At 40.4% G+C, this 22,444-nt stretch overlaps 1 protein-coding gene across 10 annotated transcripts in view; it reads left to right on the top strand.

The window, feature by feature from the left end:
* The window catches only part of APBB2 (amyloid beta precursor protein binding family B member 2), a 116,015-nt gene that overhangs the window by 62,498 nt on the left and 31,073 nt on the right, over positions 1-22,444 (top strand). For all 10 annotated transcript variants that reach the window (XM_061471472.1, XM_061471520.1, XM_061471511.1 and 7 more), the window contains 2 exons: positions 5,024-5,170; positions 9,570-9,697. In XM_061471472.1, the coding sequence (XP_061327456.1) occupies positions 5,024-5,170; positions 9,570-9,697 (275 nt within the window). The remainder of the gene's footprint in view (positions 1-5,023; positions 5,171-9,569; positions 9,698-22,444) is intronic.

Raw genomic sequence — 22,444 nt, 5'->3', positions numbered from 1 at the left:
AGTTAAGCGGAGTCACGTTTGGGCCTTGTCTAGGTTAGATGACGATATAGGAGGAGCAAGAGATTTTCCCCAAGGCTGGACAGTCATGAGTGGCAGGGTGTGTGGGACAGCATGGGCAAGTATCTAGGCCAGTGGGCCCCTCCCGTGCTTTGGAAGCATTGGAGATGGAAGGCAGCTGTATGGCGTCCCCAACGACAAGCTGCAGAAACTGCTGAAAGGGAGGGTGAATTATTTTGAGCCTGATGGTCCCATGACACTTCAGGCCATCAGGGCAGAGATGTGGCATATAGATGGACTCATGATCAAGGGGTGGACTTAGCAAGGGACACTGTTGCTGAGTTTATTCATGTGTGTGAACACTGCACAGAGCTTCTCCTGTGCTGAAAGACTGTTACAAGAGATGGAGCCCGACACCATGGACCGGATGGACTCAGCAGCTTTATAGGGATTGGTCCATGCACTAAGGAATGATCTCGATCTCCATCTCTGTCTCTCTCTCTGTGGGTGTATATATATGTATATATATGAGATACGAGTGATGGTACATTGAAAATGCGGGATCTGAGCGTGACATAAATGGCATGGAATAAGGGGTGGATACTGCCCTGGGTTGAGCAGTAGCAGTCATTTTTCTCCTTCCTAGTGGCTGCTGCAGTGCTGTGTTTTGACTTTCAGCCTGGGAGCAGCGCTGATGACACCAGTGTTTTTAGTTGTTGCTCAGTAATGTTTACTCTGACCAAGGACTTTCTGAGTCTTATACTCTGCCAGGGAGGGGGGGAAGCAGAGACAGGACACCTGACCCAAACTAGCCAAAGAGGTATTCCATACCACAGCATGTCATGCCCAGTATATAAACTGGGGGCAGTTACCTGAAAGGGCTAGATCACTGCTCGGTCGGGCTGGGTATTGGTTGGCAGGTGGTGAGCAGTTGTATTCTTTTCCCTTGTTATTTCCTTTATCGTTATTATTATTGGTGGTAGCAGCAGTAATTTGTGTTATACCTTAGTTACTGGACTGTTCTTATCTCAACCCATGGGCGTTACATTCTTTCGATTCTCCTCCCCATACCTCTGGGAGCGAGGCGGGGGGATTGAGACAGAGACTGCATGATTCTGATTTACGGCTGGGCTTAAACCACAACACTTGTTTTGACTAGATTTTAGTTCCAGCAGAAAAGAAGATTCAGTGAGCAAAGTTCTTTCAGGTCAAAGGAAGCACTTTGTCTCTTAGCTAATAACTATCAGTGCTGGGAGCCAGAGAACAATGATGATTAGTGGGTGAGAGAATTAAGCAGTTCTGCTGTTGTGGCTAACTGGGCTAGCCCTGTTTTAGAATTGGGTCATACCTGATGAAAGATAAAAGGTGGTTTGTTTCTGCTGGGTTTTGTGCTCTTTTGTTATAAAGAGAACCTCTGAGTCAAATAAGGTGGGAAAAACCCGCCAACGATAAAAGGTGAAGTGGATCTCATGTAATACAGTTGCTGGCAATATACAGAGGGCTGCAGAGCTCTGTGCACGCACTTCCACTGTTCTTCCACCCCATAGCTGTGTGTATAAATACTTCTGTTACACTCATATTGAATGCGTGGTATGTATTGCATGTTACTCTGAGTCATATTTTCTGGAGCTGAAATCTGCATGAAGAACTTCATCACTTGTTAATCATGCCATCACATGTATTCAGTTGACCAAGAAGTAGAAGGTTTTTGGTCTTTGCATATATTTTGAGTGACAGAATGTGTCTTGTATGTGTATACTCAGGTACATGTGTTGTCTCATGAGTGGGGTGTTGGGTCTGTCTGGCTTTTATTGAAGAGGTTTTATGTTTTCAGTGGGTCTTTGGGAAATCTCTGTGTTTTGATGAAGCTGTTCAGAAGCACTTTATTTGGCTTACAGTATGGGCTTGTAAAACACCCAAGCAAAAGTTTGTTGGGTACCAGAAGCCAGCAGGGTTTCTCATATCTATCTGGCTTGGAAGCACCAAGAGGGAGTGGAATCAGGGAAGGAAACCAAGCCCCTTCACAAGAGGGGAATATTAGGATGTACAAAAGCATCCCATTCAGCTCACTCCACTATCATGACAGTGGGCTGGGAAGGGAAAGAAATACAGTGGATGCCACAATTGGGTAATTTTAAACGTAGAAAAAAAATGGCCAGGAAAAAATACCAAAATAGTTCATCATATTTACTAATAAGAGATTTGCCGCTTGTCAACTCAAACTGATTGTCTTTCATGAGGTTTTTGCCTTCTTAAGATACACTCTGTTCATTGCATCTTTGTGTTCAGAAAGCAGCTAACACATTACAGACATGGTTGAGATATGAAGAATAATGAGGAAGCAGTACACTTTATATATTTGGTTCTTCACCTCTTTTAAGATGATGTAGAAAATGTTTCTCTCTGCTAGTATGCTGTTATTCAGTTTAATGTTAAAATACTTGTAAAAAATTTCTTTCTTCTGGCACAGGTAAAAATCTGTGTTTTAAAAGCTTGCAAAGATAAATATTTAATACCCTAATGGGCATCACAGCACTTTCAACAAGACTCATGAGCATTTAATGTGCCAGAAGCAATTCTGCCATCTTGAGATTAAATGACCTTAATAATTGCTAAAAAAAAAATTTTAGTACCTCTTGTAGCCTTGAAGTGAAGAGCACCCTGAGTGCTGACCTCTCCTTTGTTTCCTCTTTCACCTTCTCCTTCATCTCCCTTTAAAATCTGAAAGTCAGCACTTCCGTGGGTTTCCAGAAGAGCTGGGTCAGGAAGCAGCAACGTAGGAGAATTTGAATATTGGTTTCCTTCTTTGCAAAGCAAAGGAAAAAAATTAGTAATACATCCACAAAAAGAAAGAAAAAAAGGAAGGAGGGAGAGGCACATTAATCTTTTTACCCACTGATGAATTTTATTCCTCCCTTAGTTTGCCAAAGTTGGCATGTTATGCATATTTAAAATACCTTGGTGTTTTGGGTCTTGTTTTGAGGACAGTGTTTCCCAAATGGCACTCCAGTGGTGGTGTGTGAGCTTGATCTACTCACTGACTTCACAGCAGTTTTTAGAAGGCAGCAAACGAATATTCAGTGTCAGCTTTTGAGCTTGGAAGCTGATATATTTACTGCATCTCAAGAAGAATGATTAATTGGTAACTCCAGCATGGACCTGCTGTTGCTGCTCCTGGACTGGGTGCCTATGTGATAGGGTCCTGCTGAAGGCAGTGGGTTTCCCAGCAGCCACCAGTTTCAGCATAACTTCAGGCAGTTCCCAGGATCATTGCCTGCTTTCCCAAGCACCATTAGGATGCTCTTGACAGCAAAGAAAGCACTGTGTCACAAGGCGACAGTGCCGAACAATGAGTGTTGGTCTTTGCAGGGTTAAAGTTGTGACAAATACATAACAGGGAACTGGATTAACTGAAACAATTGCAAGTCAGTTTGCCAGAAGAGCATAGCATTCCAGGGCAGCATAACATTTTAGAAGAAACATATGAATAACACTGAAGCAAGCAGGGGTACCAAGGAGTGAGAAGTAAGTGACATTAATGCTTGATACATCTTGGCAAGGGGAGGCTTGGGATGAAAGAACGGAGATGTTATAGGATGTCAGGTTTTCAGTTATTAATTGTAAATTGTACTTTTGGAACTTGTTCCTGCCAACTCCTCTACCTCTGTAGACATTTTCATGGTTAGCAAAGAGGATTTGGATGTAAAAAGTGAGTGCAGTCAGCGGTGGTGCAATCACTGACTCGAGCACAGAGTCACAGGGAAACCTGGATTGGTGTGGCTTGTGCTTTTGAAATGTATGTGAAGACTAAGACTGATGGACAGATGCCTTATTTTAAGATGATTGGGTGGGATTTGATTTGGCAGCATTTGATGGTGGTGTCTGTTGCCATAGTAAGTACCCAGAAGACAGCAGGAATTTGGTATCATTCAGGAAGTATTATTGCTGAACCTTTAGGAACCATCTTAAATGTTTGGTGTGTCCATTAAGGAGGTACAGCAGTCAGTCTGCTGTGCATCCATCACTGGTGGCGCATTGCCATTTGAGAGTGAGATACCCATACTGTTCTCTGGAGGAAATCTTGGTCTTGTAGACAAGCTCCTATTCACTTAGTGTGAGGTCTGTATGTCACCAATCATAAAGCCTGAGAGCAAACATGCATGTTTTTTTCCAGAATTAGTTTTTTATTCTCTAGTAAATGTAGGGTAGAGTTGGTGCCATTCCGTTTCTCCCATTTAGTTTTGTTTGCAAAAAGCACCATATGTGCAAAGTAATGTTGCCTTGGCTTGTTCTGCCAACCAAGTAGTCTGGTTGGCTAAACATCTTTCTGCTGAAAAACTGTATAATTAGGTTGGTTTATTCTAAAGGTCATTTTTAATTTCTTCTAGAAAAAAGCTGCTTTCCTCTTATGATAGGTTATCCTTTTGTTAGTGCTTTGAGTTTGTTATCATTTGCTACCTTCATTAAACTTACTGCAGAAATGATTACTGCAGTCCACAAAACAATTTCAGTTTCCTGGTTAAAAGCCAGGCAGTGAGTGTGAATCTCACAACAGACATAATCCACTACTATTTTCTTTCTTTTCAATTACAGCTCTAGATACTAGCTAAAATTTCAGTTCTACTATATCTGTAGTTACGCTTTTTCCTTTATTTCTCTGTGTTTATATATATCATACTATTTACTGCTCCCTTGTTTCCTCTTTTATATTAACAGAAGTATTTTTATTATAAATCATTACTGTTACCTCCATGGATATCTTTCCTGGCAAGTCGTGTATTCTTTGTTGTTCCTTCAAATGTTTTCACCCTGACATTCTCAAATTATATTTTAATTTACTTATTCTCGAGCATAAGAATAAGTAAAGGCCTCATCTACAAGGCCTTGATTTTGTTCCCCTTCTAGCTGGGGTTCTTTAACCTTACCTGTCTATAGTTTCTGTTGCACAACTCGATTTCCATAGCTGGATACAGCAGTGTGTTGTGTACTCCAGTACATCTTCAAATGTTTTCTGGTTTCTTTTCAGTGCTTTGCTGTGCGATCCCTGGGCTGGGTGGAAATGGCAGAAGAAGATCTAGCTCCTGGAAAAAGCAGTGTTGCTGTGAACAACTGTATCAGACAGCTCTCTTACTGTAAAAACGACATCAGAGACACTGTTGGCATTTGGGGAGAGGTAAGAACAGGGTCAGCTACTTCTCTTGTAACATCCCTCTCATGTAAGAAAATGTCTTGAAAGAACAACTCTGTAGGCAAATATGTGCATGCTGTGTGCCTGGGATTTCCCTAACCCAGCTGGCACTGCCAAGAAACATAAAAAGGCCTGAAGAAAAGTGCTGCCATTTTTGTTCTGAACTGATCAGGACAGCAGCACAAAGATCGCACCTTCATGTTTATGTCTGTGCTGGTATACACCTGTGGAATTACAGGGTTGGGTTCAGACAAACCAAAATCAGTGGAGGTCTTTCTCCTGATGAAGGTTTGAAAGTAGTGCTTTGGAACAGCATTTTCAGAGGTTTCAGTGACAAAAGGGCTTTAAGGAAACCCAGATTGGTGTGGCCTGTGCTTTTGAAATGTATGTGAAGACTGAGACTGACGGACAGATGCCTTACTTTAAGATAATTATTTTATCAGTTTTTCAGAAGGAAGTTAATTTCATGTCATCAGTCTGTTGGTTCCTCTCCAGTAACTCTTGAATCTGTTTACCAGTGTCATCCAGTTTTGAAGGATGCCAGATTCTCACACATTGAGGGAAAAACAGAGAGCCCAGCTCTTCTCTTTCTTGGTTTGTTGATGGGTCAGTGCACCTTCATCAGCTAAACCACGCAAGCTCTGTGCTTCTTTCTGATTTGGGAGGAAAGACAGGATAATGCTGTGTGATCTCAGGGGGAAACATGATGAAGGAAGCTTGAGGTATTGTGGTGTCAGAAATAGATGTCTGAAATAGATGGAGTAGAAGGTGTGGAGGGATCAGTAATTGAAACAAGAAGAAAGGAAAAGGTAGGGTTATAGTGGTGGGACATATAGGGAACATAGAAGACAAATCCATAAAAAAGCATCATTATTTGATTGTTCATGGAACAACTTAAACTTCATCCAAACCTTATTCTCTGCCTCTCTCCTGACATGTTTTAAGGAGGTTAGACTAATGTCGATTTACTACACACAGTTTGAATGCCAGAGTGATGTAGGAGTGAATGTTGGAAGCTTCACTTGCATGATCTAAGTGAAACATCACTGCCAGACAGAAGAGGAATTAAAAGAAAGGCTTACCTATTTCAGTAAAAATTTTAGGAAAAATATCCTTTCGTTTCGCAAGTTGTTGTTGCAGTCCAAGGCTTGAGTCAGCATCCTGGTTACAGCCACAACAGTGCAGAGACACTTCAGAGGAGGAACTGGGAGAAAGTGCCTGTTTAAAAATTAAAACTGTGTTTTGAGGAACACATTTGGAGTGTCTGTTTAAAGTAATTTCAGAAGGGGTTTTCTATGTAAGAAATATGTATTGTACATATAAATAAATAAGATAAGACTGGTCTTCTTTATCCTTCTGGGAACAGTCCTATTTAGTTAATACAGCTAGACAAGTGATTGGAGATGTGTCAGTCATGGACAGACATAGACTTACTGCTGATGCTGGGTTGAGAAAAACCCAGTCTCTTTATGTGTGTAAAGTACATGGGGTTTTCATCCATTTTTCAGCTGGAAGGACTTTGATCAACTTGAAATATATCTTTTTACCTTGAAAATGTGTGCTTTCTTTTGGTTTAAGAGTTAATGTTCACATTTTTCCATATTTCTCTCTGTCAGTCCCATTGTTCTGTGTTGGAAACCCTCACAGGTTTTCAAGACAAACTGGTGAAAAGTTTTGGTCTTCTTGAATGGAAGTTTTAATTAAGAATGCTGTTCATTAAAAAACATAAAATATAGGCCTGACAGAACAATGCGGCACTGTGCTTGAATAGGTGGCCCCTGAAGTAAATTGTCTTCTTGATTTTTTTAAAAGAAATCATTACAACCAATCCCATTTTTCTGCTGGCAATGTAATGCTTCAAGAGTGATTGGAAAAGACATGTTTTAGAGAGGAATCTGAAAAAAGTGTGTTTGTCACTGATATAGCAGGTGCAGCATGCACAGCAGGAATCTGTTATGAAGCTTAGAACCAATGACTGCAGAGACAGTTTTTAAGATTGGCTAAAGATTTATTTTAGCTAGAATATAATGAAAGTGAAATTTGGTCTGGGACCATCCCCAAGTTTTCATGATTTAAAAACACAAAATATAACACAACCCCCCCCACACACACACACACATGCTAAGTAAAATCCTGAACCTGCTGCAAAAGCTTTGTCACTGGCTTTAATTTTGGGGTTTCATGAAATTCAGGGAAATTCCCTGTAAATTCCTATATTCCATGGTTCTGTAGTAAAATCTAAGAAGAAAAACTTAACTCATCTGTTTGTGATGCTACTTTTCCATGCATTCTATTCATGTATAATTCAAATTCACTTACATGAAAAAGGATCATTGTTGCCATCGACCTATATGCCACAATTTATAGCACTTCCCTGAAGGAGTGTTGGAGTTGAGCCTGCCTTCCTTTATTCACTTTCTCAATGTGGCTGTTCCCTTTCCCTGTCATGGACCATCAGGCCTCTGCAGCTCTCCAGGAGTCTGAAACACTGAGGCTCATGTTCAAACTCCCATTCTATCTGAATAATTTCTTCTTGCCCTATGCAGTGTTTTTATCTCTAAAATAGCCTTTGTATAATAAGGCAACAAAACTTAGCAAAATATATTGCTTCTGACTGCAGCAAAGCTATCCCTTAAGCATTGCAAGGATAATTTCCTATGATTAATGTTGCTTATCTGCCTATTCTCCCATCTTTTCCAGCTAAATTGTATTCAGTTTTATTACCCTAATCCCAGTGTATTTTGCATGATGAACAGATTTTACCTTCTTTTAATAATTTCCTTCTGGAACAAATACGTAAGTAGAAATGGGTCCAAAAAGCAATCTTTGTGACACTTGGTAGCATTCTTCACACAATCTGTTTACTGCTTCTGTTCTCCAAGCAAATTTCTTACCCTTTTTCTTTGTGATGACTATTTTCTGTTTGGTTTCCTTCATCATCCTGGCCTGCCTGGTGTCATCCTGGCTTTTGTTTTTTATCACTTGTGTTTCTCTTTCTGTATGCCATAGGCATTTCAATGCATCGTTATAGCAGCTACATCTGTTTAAGCTTTTCTAGGAGCGGCCCATGTATCCAGCCTTGCATCTTGGCCACAGCTATACTTTTTGTATCAGGCAAAATGTTCTTATGTTGGCATTGCATAACCAGCCCACATCCCCTGCCTCTCCCATACCGCCTCTCGGCGCTTCCCCTGCCAGCTCTGTGTCACTGTTCCCCTTTGAATCCCTGTTAGGAGATTTGGGGGTGAGAGAGGTGATCAGTAGTGACTGCCCCTTGCCGTCTAGCCTGGAAACCCTGGAAGCAGGCCCTCCCAGGGTGACATGAATCTATGTCTTAGACACAAAATTAGATGTCATTAAAACCTGAGCCACTGTAACCAAGCGGGAAGAGGGTTTCTATGTCACTGAGGTGAAGAAAGAGGTTGTTGTTGAAACATTTGTCAGTAGGAAGTCAGACCCTTTCCATTCTTTGCGTTCATTTATAGGTTCTGGCACAATAGAGAGGAAATAAATTACTCTATATTTAGCTGATAGCTTCCACGTTCTTATCAGTAGGAGCTTGTCTTACCTTTCAGAAATAGGTCTAGATGATTTCTGTGGGATTTTGTGTTCTGCGGAGTAGGTGTGCAGTCTTTGAGAAGAGAGCTATTAGACGTGATAAAACGGGTAGCAGACCTTCTTAAATACTAGGCATAGGAGGAAGATTAGCACTTGTGAATTAGCATCAAAAGGAAAATTGCCTCTAAATTTGTTTCCTCTAAGGGGAAAAACATTCTTGTTCTTACATGCCAGAAGACTTAGGGAGAAATCCTGGCTTCAGGATTCTGCAGTCACTGGAAGAATTCACATTTGTGTCTTAATGCTAGGGTTTTCCCCTTTAATTAATGTTTCTTCAAAGAGTATTCTACAAATCCGTTGACTTGTACAAATTGCTGTCTGTTCCCATGACCCATTGGTTAAAGTTTATGGAAACATAGCACATTGTTTGAGGGAAGAAACTCTGCCTCAAGAGTACAGGTTTTGATGTAAGCTGTTACTATTGAGACAGTTCTTGACTTCTCATACATTTGGAAATATTTACTGGAGAATGGATAAACGCATAATTTGTTGAATAACTTCAAATGGGATCGAATGAGTCAAACACTTGCATTTAAAAGACGTCAAAGCTTTTTGTGATTGGGATAATTTAAAAATACAGTAGTAGCAAGATACCATCTTGGATCTTTTTCACACCAGAAGTAAATGAACTTGTTTTCAATTGGTCTTGGAACAAATGGAAACTTTGAATAAATGAAGCAAGTCTAAACAGCATAGGCATAACACACACTGATCTCAGATTGAGAGGGGGACGGAATGTGTAACTGTACTTTGTCTGGAGTTGCAGGGCAAAGACATGTACCTTATACTGGAAAATGACATGCTGAACCTGATCGATCCCATGGACCGCACAGTTCTTCATTCACAGCCCATTGTGAGCATCAGAGTCTGGGGTGTGGGCCGTGACAACGGCCGGTGAGTATTAACTCTCCTTATCCCTCTTGGCTTGGTGCTATTTCTGGCTGCTGATAGAGAATACACATACACCTGGAGCAAATAAAAACCTATTCTTTTGTTTGAGTAATTGTGTCCCAGGGGCTATGAGGAGGTGGGCAAATTTTCCTTTTGCTTACTGGCATTACTTTTTTTAATTTTATGCTTTTCATAGTGTACCACTTACATGCTGTTTTGATAAGCCTGTATTGAGCAAACCTATCAGATTGATTCATCCAGGTGCATAAAACTGCACATGCAACTTCATTCTGTTTTAGACATTTATATAATACTTTTCAATATAAAACCATGTTTTTAAATACACCCTGTAGTATGTTTCTTCTGGCTATGTGAAAGCATGTCTTCCTGCTGGTCCAAGTTAAATGTGCTATTTTGACTTTATGCATGTTTTCCACTTTCTTGAGGTATTTGATTTGACAGAGAAAAAATTAAGATGGAGGGAAAAGTAATGTTTTTAAGCCATGACTATTACTTAAAGATCTTGATGTAAGACAGTTCTGAAGGGTGTGCAGACAACTGTCCCTGAAACCTGACTGCCTGCGAGCTGAAGTTCCTCCCTGCCACAGGGAGCGGCCACAGATACACGCTAACATTCTTCCTGTCCTGGAGGCAGTCTTTCCTTAGCATTCCTTCCTGACCTGTCTTCTTTTGCTAACATCCTTCTTTGTCATGTAACACTCCTGTGGGAACAGAGTTGTGAAGGTGACTGATACACAGGTGAACAGGAAACTGTCTCCCTGTCCCATTGAGCATTTTGATGCATCAAAACCATTGCCATTCACATTAATTCCACGTTCTTCGGACAGTACCCATCCTGATACATGGGTAGTAAGAGTTGAATAACGTTAATGAGCTGCTGTGGTTTTTGTCCATGTTTGATTATTGAGAGATTTGCAGTAATAAGGTCTGGGCTTTTTTTTTGTCACTGACTTTTGATGGGAAATGCCATTTCAGACCTGAAAAATCTTTCCCAGTAAAAGATTTTCTGACACTTCTTTAGTCTCTCTCACACACACATGCACACACACACACACAGTCACACCCCTGCTAAGTTTCTGATTATCTCTGGCCAAATTTCCAAAAGGAATGGTGGCCTAATTCCATCTTTCAATATTTTTACTTCTATAAATGACTGATGGTTCATTTTGTTTTCTTTTTTTTTACTGTATTTCCCCTCCATTGGTGCAGATTTTGGGGAGGTCTGAAAGGGACAAATCCAGTTTGAAATGGTGGGAAGTAAAAAAGTTTTAACTTCTTATGAATAAACCCTTACAGTGCTTTGTTTGCCTTGGAAAATGAGTGCACTGCACATTTCCCTTCTTGTTTTGGTTAGGAAATAGGGCATCTTAAGGGCACCTAAATGTGATGCAGCTTTACAAGATAAAGGAAGTCAGCTTTGCTCTTTGCTAATTGTTTTGGAGTATTTATAGTTCTTTTTTTCAATATTTACATTTCTTTAGAAAATAAAATCATTCCATTATTTTGTTTATAAAGTATGTGAGTCACATGTCTCCAGCCTGGGTACTTTCTGCTTCTGAAGACAGAACTGGTCATAGAAATACCCATATTGAAAGGGGACATTAGAGTTTGAGAAATGTGCCGTTTGCAATCATGTGGCACCAAGAATGTTGTAAGCTTTTGGTGAAATGTATCTGAGGGGTGGGAGGCAATAGCAGACTCTCCTAGAGGAATATAAGCCCTGTCAGTAGGACAGGAGTTTGTGGGAAAGGTTGTGTGTGCACAAGTCATTCTCTCTGCTCTGACCTATGGATCTGCCATGGGATCCCACAACATTTACCTAAAGCTATGTACCAGGAAATAGCATCTCTGATCCCACTCTTTCCCATTTTCATGCCATATCTGGGAACCGAAGATGAATTCCAGTTCTGTTGACACTTCTGCAGAAACTCATGTCTCTATTAAGGAAAAAAAAAAAAAGTTATGGAGCATGTGGGAGAAGTACAGTTCCAAGTTTAAAAACAAACCAACCAGCCCCAAACAAACCCAGTCTCTTCCTTTTGATCGTAAAAGCTAGAAGCTTCCTCTACTGTTTTCCTGAAAATAGGTGGGTTTTGGTTTTGTTTTGGTTTTTTTGTAATACTGACAATACAGAGAACCTGGCAGAGCAAATGAACTGACCTTTTCTCATCTTTCTGCCATCAGAATAGGGAGCTGGACTTTCTGTGTTGAAAGTGAACATTTCTTGTTGTTGCTAGAGAACATGACTTGTCTTGATTGGTCACTGTAAATAACAGCAAGAAATAGTTTATTGTATATAAGCACACAATCAGTACCAGCCTTAATATTTCATTTGCTGGCACAGTAATATTCTTAGCCACTTCTACCAAAATCTACTTTTTTATCATAAGTTTGACTTCAGAGCTTTCCTGTTCTTAGCCCTTCTCAAGTATTTTCATAAGTGCTTCTACAGAAATTTTGTGTCTAGTATGTCAGGGCTGGAGCCCACTCTTTTTGAAATTTAACTTTATTGACCCATTAAAAAAAATAAAAGAAAGATTAGGAAAAGAGTTAGCCATTATTTGTAACTGAACTCGGACTGGATGTGATGATAAATAACAGGAGATACAAAAGACACGCAGAAAGAACGAATTTATTATTGAGTAATCCAGATGTACCATGTGTTTTGAGCATAGAGAGGTTCGGTATAGGAAACATGCTTTGAAGGGTAGCATAAACAATGTAGCTATTTGCTGAAGAAGTACTAATGCACAAGAAAAAAAACCATGGTGACTGCAGAACCCAAGCTGAGAAAACCATATTGTTAAGCTGGAAATTTTATGGCATCCCTTTTCATGTATACGTTAGCATGCAGTCCTTGGGCTCATCCTGGTAAGATTACGTATTGGTCCTGAGGTGAGAAACACCAGAGCCACTCACTGATTACAAAAGCAGCTTTCCATGAGTTTGTCATCATCAGAGAAAAGTGAGGGGATCACGTTGCTTGGACGGATTAATTGTCCAGGAAGCTGATGAAATCACAGTTTCTGGGATGAAGCTCTACCAGAAGTTGTTGCACACAGATTTTGTTGATTAGCTGCATCTTCTGACCCGAGAGCTTGTATAGTAATTGGATTTGTTGTGAAAGGCAGTGTATCAATTTTAAAATATTGTAGAAATGTGTATTTTCCTCTATTTTGAGTTAACAAAACCCCATCACAATCTGCAGGCCCTCCTTTTTAACTCTGTTTTGCTTATAGCAATTTATTTGGGTAGCTTTTGCTTTGGAAGATGAAGAGGTTTTCTAATGACACCTGACCAAATGATTTTCTAAGCTATGCCGTAATGAAAGATTGATGAAATACAGACATCTGCTGATGAAAGTTTAATCTGAGGATGTGTCTACTAATTCACCTCAGGCAGAAACATCCTCTGGGAGGTTGTAATCACTCTCTACATACGTTGCACTGTTATCCTGACCTCTGCAGTTCTGTGATAAGTAAAGGCTTCATCGTTTTGTTGGCTTAGGCGGTGTGGTGATTCTGTGTTTTGAAAGGTAGCATCCCTTGGTTTCAATTAATCAGTCAGTAGAACATGTTTGACTTTTAAGAAGCACCTTCATAAGATCGCGAACGAAAGCATGTTCCCACAAATTGGTGGTTGTGCATGTATATATGAGTACATCCATATGCAGACTCTGAGCTCCTATGTTTGATACATATATATGGGCATTAAAAGAAAATAAATATACTGCATCTGTCCGACTGTTTGACAGACTTGATTTCTTGTGATACTGTGTGATTTTTAAAAGTAAAAGCCACTATACTCTGTAGAGTTGCTTTCTCTTGCTGTACTGAAAACAGAGCCAAGACAATTCATTTAGTATTATATGTAAATAAGAAAAGCCCTCACACTTGTTTAAATAGTTTGATTTCGAGATCAGTGGGGTCATTGTCACTTGGAGGGTTGGTGGTATCACAGATGTATTCGCGAACAATTGTCAGTGCTGTGTTTGCTTCTCTAACAAGCCATCCACGACATGTTTTTTTCTGGGCTTTAAAATTACATTGTAAAATAGAGCCTACTGAAGCTATAAAAGGGTTGTTCTTTTCTCTTGTGAGTTGCAGGACTGTACATTAATCATTCCTCATGTTAGATTTTGTCTCCCCTTCTCTACTGGTGGTGCATGCCCTTTGCTTTCTGAGCAGCTCACTAACAAGGAAGAGAGAAAAGGCAATGGCTCATCAATTTTGCAAAAGAGTTTCTGTTAGCACATTTCCCTCAATGCTGCTTAATCTTCATTGCTCTTCCACCAATTCAAAGCCTGCCTCAGCTTTTAAAACCTACTCTACAGGACTTTAATTGCCTAAAAGGGCATTATTTCTTCTCTGCTGGTGTCTCCATACAACAACAGTATATTCTAGCTGAAAATTTCAGTGGCTAGCTGACCAGGAGGGCTGTGTGTGGGTTCAGGAGATAGCTTTGATGGGGCTGAATATGGAACTGGTTACTAGATGTTGTGGGCATGTGACATGTTGGACGAAACATGTAGCATGTGTCTTTATTCATCTGCCACATAGTGCAGCTTTGTTTTCTCTGTATAGCCTGTATGTTTCCCTGGTAGGCTTAGGAGGAAGCGTGGTTGTTGTTGGGTTTTTTTAAGTAGTGGAGAGGCAGATTCTCTGATATTGCAGTTTTCTGATTATGAGGCTCTCTGACTACACAGTGTGAAAGGATTGTGCTTCCTCCTCTGCCCTGATAATGGCCTTTTTGCAGGTGGTGGTGGAGGGGATCTGTTTATCTCTGTGGATGTCCATTTTCCTGCTTTGAACTGCTGCTGTTTTTCTGCTGCCTAGACATCAGGGAACAAAATGGGGCTGGGAATCAAAAAGGGAAGAAAGGCAGAGAGAACAACTGGATTAAAGAAAAGTAGGACAATGCATGCACCAAAGATGAGGCTCAAGCCGCCTCTAAAAGGGAGAGCAGACAGCTAAATGAATAGACACCCCAAGTCAGGTGGACATAACCTTGTACGGCTGGCAGAGAAGAAAGTCCTAACAGCAAAACAGAAATCACCTGAGCTTTGTTATTTCAGGAGATGTTAAGGCGAAAGATGAGAAAACTTCTGGGGTAATGTGAGAAAATGGGACAAATCTGTGGAAAATGAGGAGGAAATGGTATAAAGTGGTGGCTCAGATTCATCAGAATTTGGGGAACTGAAAGTAAGATACTGTTTTGCTAAGATCTTGTTTCAACAGCTAAATAAAAATGGCCTGGTTTCAAAGGTAATATCTGCACTGACTTCACGAGGATCTCTGTATATTCATTGTCTTTTAAAATCAAATGTCTAAATGCAGATTTAGGAACCTTTCTCTAGACACCCAGAATTAGAAATTTTCATTTGAGCAACAGTGCTACATCAGGTTAAATGTTTTCTTCTTAATTCTGGGTGTGTGTCAAGTTTAGAGTGGTAGGCACGTATCTGAGTAAGAACTGGTTTGTTAGAGGACAAAAATGGGGTGAGTGGGGAGTCTGGCAGCTGTGCTGCAGGTCAAGTGCCTGTCTCCTGGGTTATGCTTGTATTTCCTAGCTGAGATTGTGTTCTTACAGATATTGCCTGGCTGGAGCTCCAGTACATGTCTGTTACACGGACATGAGATATTAGAAAGGATACAGTTAATTAGACAAGCTAAGAGAAGTACGGGCAATAAATTCAGGTTTGGTAGTTGAGATATTCTGTTGTATCTGTAATTTATCATTCCTCTTTTCAGAAAATATTTTGTGTACAAGCAACACAACATCAGGCTTCAGTGATGCAGTGTGGCTTACAGCTGCATCAGTAGGGGAGGTGCTTAAGGTCTCTCTGGATTGCCTTCCCTTTGAGGTGATGATTGAATGTGCTCTGAGATTGAGTCTTTCTCTGATTCCATGAGAGAAGCGTATCAGGCTGTGCAAGATAATGAATAATAAACTTTCCTTCCTGCATTAAAGAGACATGGTCAAGAAAAGTAAGAAATAAAAGAATTTAAAGCTGAGATGGTTTTTGCACCTGCTCTTCTGAAAAGATAACACCCTCCAAAGAATGTGCAATTCCAGCTGAACTCTTCCAACTCTGAGACACCATTAATCAATATTGCCTATTCTCTTTGGCTCTCGTAACCTTGGAATAAAGACAAAACACGCTGTGAGGAATCACGTAAATGGGGCATAGGACTGGAGGAAAAGGATTTTGCTGGCTTTCCTGACCCATACTCTTAGCTGTCTTTTTTAGAGTAATCTTTTGTTTTCTCCTTTTCCCTAAGCCAGCTTCCTCTGAATATACTTTTCTGTATGTTTTGGTAGCATTTTCCTTCTCACTAAGAAATAGTTTAGGTGATTATTTACACAAAACTTCCATTTATATCCATAAGGTGTGACATTATTGTTTGCAAGTGCAGCATGTTCTAGGAGGGGGTAATGAAACAGTACAGCTGTTAAAGGGGAAATCCAGTCAAGCTCAGAGAATTAATGTGTTTTCAAGCAAATGTGGTTAAGTGGGCGCAAAAAGCTGTGTGTGTGCATTCATACTTTGATTAATGAAACTGACTCATTTTAGTTTCAGGATTTAACATGAAAGACACGGTAGACTGAAGTTGCATTGAAATAGGCCTGTATTAACTTGAAATCAGCATACACAGTTTTGCACCAGTGAATGGTTCTTTATCAGTAGTGGCTTCAACTGTGTCAGGGCAACACCCCTCTATCCTTCTGCTTAATGCCACTAATGAGATGGAAAATGATTACAAGAGACAGTGAGGGATTTTTCTGTTTTACCGATGGGGCTTGTGAGCAGCTCAGGTGTTCATGAACAGTGGATTCACCTTTTGAGAGCAGCTGAGAAAAAAGGATATGCTTAGGGAGAATTTTGGCCATAGATATTTGGTCACTTTCAAGAGGCTTAAATGCAGAAACAGCAGCTGAAAAGTGTAGCAGCAGTCGATTTAGCATGAGTGCAGAGAAGTCTCATGGAGCAAGGGAGTTGGGCAAACACAGAAGAGAAGAATTGTAAGGATTTCTGTGAGATAGTGGGACAGGAACAGAGAACCCCATGAAGGAGAGCTCAGGGTAGTGCTGAGGCATTTGCTTGTAAAGAAGTGGGGAAAATGGCAGGAGGCTTCCCTCCGTATTGGGAAGAACAACCAACTAACCATTTAAAATGTGTCAGTTGCTCTACTAGCAGCTTGAGTGTGGCAATGAATGCTTAGTCACCTTAAACAGAATCCTGTTTAAGTATTTTATTGTAGAATGTCTTTACTATTCTGTATTTATCTTCAGGTAATAATAGGAAGTATTGCATAATTTGGGAATTGTATAGAATCATAGAATAGATAGGGTTGGAAAGGACCTTAAGATCATCAAGTTCCAACCCCCCTGCCATGGGCAGGGACACCTCACACTAAACCATCTCACCCAAGGCTCTGTCCAACCTGGCCTTGAACACCGCCAGGGATGGAGCATTCACAACTTCCTTGGGCAACCCATTCCAGTGCCTCACCACCCTTACAGTAAAGAACTTCTTCCTTATATCCAATCTAAACTTCCCCTGTTTAAGTTTTAACCCGTTGCCCCTTGTCCTGGCACTACAGTCCCTAATGAAGAGTCCCTCCCCAGCATCCCTATAGGCCCCCTTCAGATACTGGAAGGCTGCTATGAGGTCTCCACGCAGCCTTCTCTTCTCCAGGCTGAACAGCCCCAACTTTCTCAGCCTATCTTCATACAGGAGGTGCTCCAGTCCCCTGATCATCCTTGTGGCCCTCCTCTGGACTTGTTCCAACAGTTCCATGTCCTTCTTATGTTGAGGACACCAGAACTGCACTTGAAATACTCCAAGTGAGGTCTCACAAGAGCAGAGGGGCAGGGTCATCTTGTGTTTCTCCTGGGAGGAAGGCTTTTTTTAAATAGCACTTGGAATTGTTTGACTGTAAATCTTTCAGTTACAAGAAATGGTGCGTCTAAACCTGAACTACAAATAACCACTGTGATGTAGTCACGTCTTAATTAATAAAAATACGACATGTTGACTGAGTCCCTGGCTTAAAGACTTTCTACAAATCTGTGCTAGAAAATTTCCATATATTCCCTATGATCCCAGCCATTAACTCAAACACTTAAGGATATAACTAGGGTAATCTGGTCAGCTTAAGTGGATATTGCACAGGTCCTTGGAGATCAGCCTGAGATGCCTGTGAAAGTATCTGTGGCTCAGGAGAACTACTGCCTGCTGGTTTGGGGTGGGAATCTGATATCTTCTTGTATTATTCCTTTCACTGTATGTTAATTAAGCAGATGCTACATCCAGGCTGTATTGCTATATTTAACTGCTGCTTTAACTCAGTGGCAAAACAGCGATGAAAGTGATGTAAAAAGCTGCTGCTCTCCGGCTCTGTAGCTGCGAATAGAGAACACATCCCTCCCAGGCTCTCCCCGGCTCTCTTGGTTTTCAACACTCAGTTACAAGCCTTGGTCTTAAGGGATGATCAGAGGTGGTTTTAACTTACCTTATTTACTTTGCTTGGTCATGCACTTGGGTGCATGCACAATCTGTTGTTTCCTTTCAGTGGAGGCTATGCTAACAAAAAACAGCATCCTCCTCCTAGACCAGTCAGGGTTGATTGAAGGTGCCTGGCTTTCACCACCTTCATCTTCAGCAGCACTGAAGTTAGTCTCTTAGTTTCACATCTCTCAGATGATATGTCAACTGTAGGCATTGTGTATAGAAGGAACCACCTGTGGAATGAAATTTCACAAGAGAATTATGTTTTGACAGCCTTCTCAAGGCTCAGTAACATTTTTCTTAAAAAAAAAATACAAAACTTTACTGTATTCTTTCATCCTTATCTCAAGACCTTATCCAGCATAAGCTCTCTGTAGCAGATGAAAGAAAACCAAATTAGCCCACTAGTGATTTCACTTTGCTAGTTTAATGTAGACTGATGCTGTTCAGTTACTAATAAGGTGGGCATATGAAAAACCTTCTGAGGAGCCACAGGGAGCATAGACCGCTGAAGAAAAGCGCAATGTTTGAAGAAAAATTGTACTGACAATGCTTACAAGCCACCATGTTGGCTGAGATGTTCCATACAGCTCTTCGTTACCTTGATGTATGTTTATATGAGCAGCAGCAGACTTTTCTCTTGTGTGGTGGCTTACTTGTAAAGGTCAACCTCTTGTAAGACATGTATTTACTAAGCTTATTGTTTTCTATTGTAGGCAAAAATTTGACTTCCTAAAAATTATCACTATCGTGGGCAAATAATTTCTGAAAAAGTAATTCAGAGGAGAAACTTCACTGTGCAGTGAAAAAGGTTTCATTCAGTTCTGTATAATTTTACTTAATAAAATGTGGGACATTAACAGCTTTCCAATTTAAAAAAGCAAAAAGCAAAAATACACCCAGAAAATTACGTGTCTCTAGCTCTTCTTCCTGTCCAAACAGCTGATGCCTGTACTCTGCCTGCAGGTTAGAGGGAGGTATGATGATTCTATATATGCCTTACTATGTAAATATTTATATCCACTTACATGAACCCACTTTTCATGTTTGCTTCAGTGTTACACTCCTGATATCAAGAGAACTTGAGACATAACTATGTATTTGTAGACCACGGAAGGTCTTCTGGAATTTGGTATATGCTGTAGTAAAAGAAGGTCCAAATTTTGTCCTGATTCTTTAAGGACAGTCATTAACTTTACTGAACTACACTGGTATAATCATTTGGAATGTGCCTCTAAAGTGTAAGAAGATGCTCTTGCGGTCAACTTACCACTTCAATTATTTACACATCGCATCTGCCTTGGGATGCTTTTCCATGTTTGCTACTAGCTGATTGCAATTCAAATATTACATGTGGTACATCTTTATGTATATCATCTACTGTCTTACCCATTACTTGTATGTAGTAGGCCTTTTCACTTCAGGCTTTTAATTCTGAGGATAGTATGTTGGCCTCTTTACTTTCATTGACTCCACCAGGGAAAAGGGCCTTAGTCAGTGGTATTTGGCACAATTTGTCCTCTGTCAAAGGAAGTAGATCACCTGCTGAAGTCTTTTTGATTGGTGCAGATTGATTAGCAGAAACCTAAACACAAATATGAGCAAACTAAAAGGTTTTTTTCAACAGATAATTCAAGTGTCTTAAACATTTAGGGATTGTTTTTACTGACTTGTTTTTCTATTTAGAAACTGTGTTACATGAACATCTGTATTTTTTTGAGAATAAAATTGTGCTTAATGACATTGAAAAAGCTGTGTGGATAATATCTCTTGTGATGATCTGCTTCACATAAATGCTCTTCATCTTAATTCCATAAAAATAATTTAAATTTATAATTTGAATCACGCATCAAACATTAATGTCTCTAAAATTTCAGTATTTTACTTCTTGGAGTTCTTCTCTCCCCACCTTCAGTAGTTTCTAAGCTGGCTGGGTGTACACATGGTGCCCCCTGCGTATGACCAAATTCCAGTTATAATTGATGGGAAGTTTTTATTAACTTCAGCATGAGCTGGGTTAGTCCGTAACTTACAGATGTGGAAAACCGGATACTGCTCAGCAAAATGATAGTAATACCTCTGAGAGCGGCAGGATGGTGTAAATGTTCTTTAGCAGGGCTTGGGTTCCTGTAGAAGAACAAAACAGCAGGTGCAAAAGTAAAGAGCTAACTATGAATCTTAGAAGGGTCTGAAAGAGTTTGAAGTCTGCAAGGTGGCCAGCTTCAGTATTTGACCTGCTGTCCTGCTGATCTTATGCTTAACATCAATGAAGTAAGTGAATTTTCCACTTCAGAGAGGAACCTGTGACAGTGAGCTTGCCTGGGATCTGGGATATCTGTTACATGTAGCAGTGTTTGCAGTGATGCTGTACTTGTCAAAGTAGATTACTGTAGATTACTTAAAGAATCATTTTTAAGAACCTCAGATGGGTTCCTATGGCCTGTCTTCTGCAATTTCAGGCAATCTCATAGTAGTTAAGGTCCTTTTGGCAAGCTGATCACAGGTGTAGTTCAGTTTGCTTAGGATGTATTGAATGGTTTTTGCTTTGTAGTTGTGTATCATCAGTCTTTCTTCAGTAAGAAGTTTATTTTCTGGCTGTTCCTTTTATGGAATAAACTTCACCTGTACATCTCCAACAATGTAGTTACACATTTAAGATAAAAAGTACCTACTCCCAACAAAAAAAAAAAAAGATGCACTAAGGAAAAATTTTTTTCTTTTGGGAGGGCAGTCGTGTATTTTATGAGGAAAATTGCTTTTCATCTCTGCTTTTGCTCAGCTGCCATCAAGAACATGATGAGGTGAATTGGACAAAGCAAACTGATTAATGGCTTTTGCCCTCTATTTGTTTATAAAGTACATATGTGACTTCAAGGGCCTTAGTTTAAAAAAGAAACAAAGCTCTTCTAGGATATTTCCAACCCAGGCATTCATAAATGGTATATTCATCACTTTTGAGCCTTTAGGATTCAAGGTGGTATTTCAGACTTCCTCCATCTGTCCGTGGATGCTGGAAACTGGTTTTGTGAAAGATTCTCTTATACCTGTCTGAATCCAGGATTTAAATTTTATTAAGTGTTTTCTCACTCATCTTTCACCTTCTTCCTTCTTTTCTCAAAGATAATAAGAAATTTCAGATAAATCAGAAGATTTTTGGCATTCCTGTTTCTGCTTTGTAATTTGTGATGAAAATAGGTGATCACAACAATGGAAGGGGTTTTTGTTTCCTGGAAATGTCAGAATGTTTTGCTACAGAAACAGAATGGATGTCTCAGAATAGCAAAAGGCCGGAAAAGCTGGGGAAATGTTTGTCTCTCTCTGGGTAGGGCACAAGGGGAGCTCCGAGTGCTGCAGGTAAAGGAGCTGGGACGCAAACCTGCTTCTGTTTTCATCTCAAGTGTAGGACTACAGGTCTGCAAGTGTGAGTGCAGCTGCTAGGGCTAACTACCTCTCCACCTTCAAAAATGCACTCTTGGCCTTACAACATAGATTTGTTAATATAACATAATTTTCCTTTTGTTCAAATTTAAATAAACAGCAACCTGAAGCCAGGTTCCTCACTCATGAACTCATTTTCTTTTCTTCTTCAAATTTTCTGTATGTGAAACCCTTGGATCCAGTCCTGGCACATGCTCAGGTTGAATATGAGGATATCAGCCACTGTCAGTGGTTTTGTTTCTTCAGTCCAAGCACAGCTCTGCTGGTATTACTAGAGCTGTGTGACAGGATACTCAGGATTTTGCCCTGAGGTAAATAGCTTCTGGCCATGCAGTAGGAATATTTGATCAATTTGGGGAGAACATGGTCCTACCCCTGTGCCTAGAGTATAAGCTAATTTCATTTACTTGAATGCCCTGCTGTTCATTGGCAGTTTAACCAGAGAATTGGGCACACCATCACTGCTGAGTGAGTGGAGATCTGCCCAGATTCCTTAGGGTGTTAAATATCCACTCCCTGGTGATGAGCTTGGCTGAACTTTATCTCTGGTGAGGAACACAGCAGCTTCAGGACATACAGCCCAGCTGGGGCCCCATGAGAGGGCAGCACATGACAGATGGGAGAGGCTTGAACAATGTGTATGGCATTAATACACGAGGCATGCGCCAAAGCACCCCTACTGCCTTGAATGTGGCACTTTCGGCAGTGCAGGAGTTGGATTTCTTAGATCGCTGAGAGCTCTCCTGGGCAGTTTTCACCTTGCCAGGGCTGGCTGCTTG

The sequence above is a fragment of the Pezoporus flaviventris genome, unplaced genomic scaffold (genome assembly GCF_033815535.1).
Source record: "Pezoporus flaviventris isolate CSIRO_AGI_PZ_B2104156 unplaced genomic scaffold, CSIRO_AGI_Pfla_v1 ptg000002l, whole genome shotgun sequence".
In the NCBI taxonomy this organism is placed as follows: Eukaryota; Metazoa; Chordata; class Aves; order Psittaciformes; family Psittacidae; genus Pezoporus; species Pezoporus flaviventris.
This window is presented reverse-complemented; position numbering and strand designations above follow the sequence as displayed.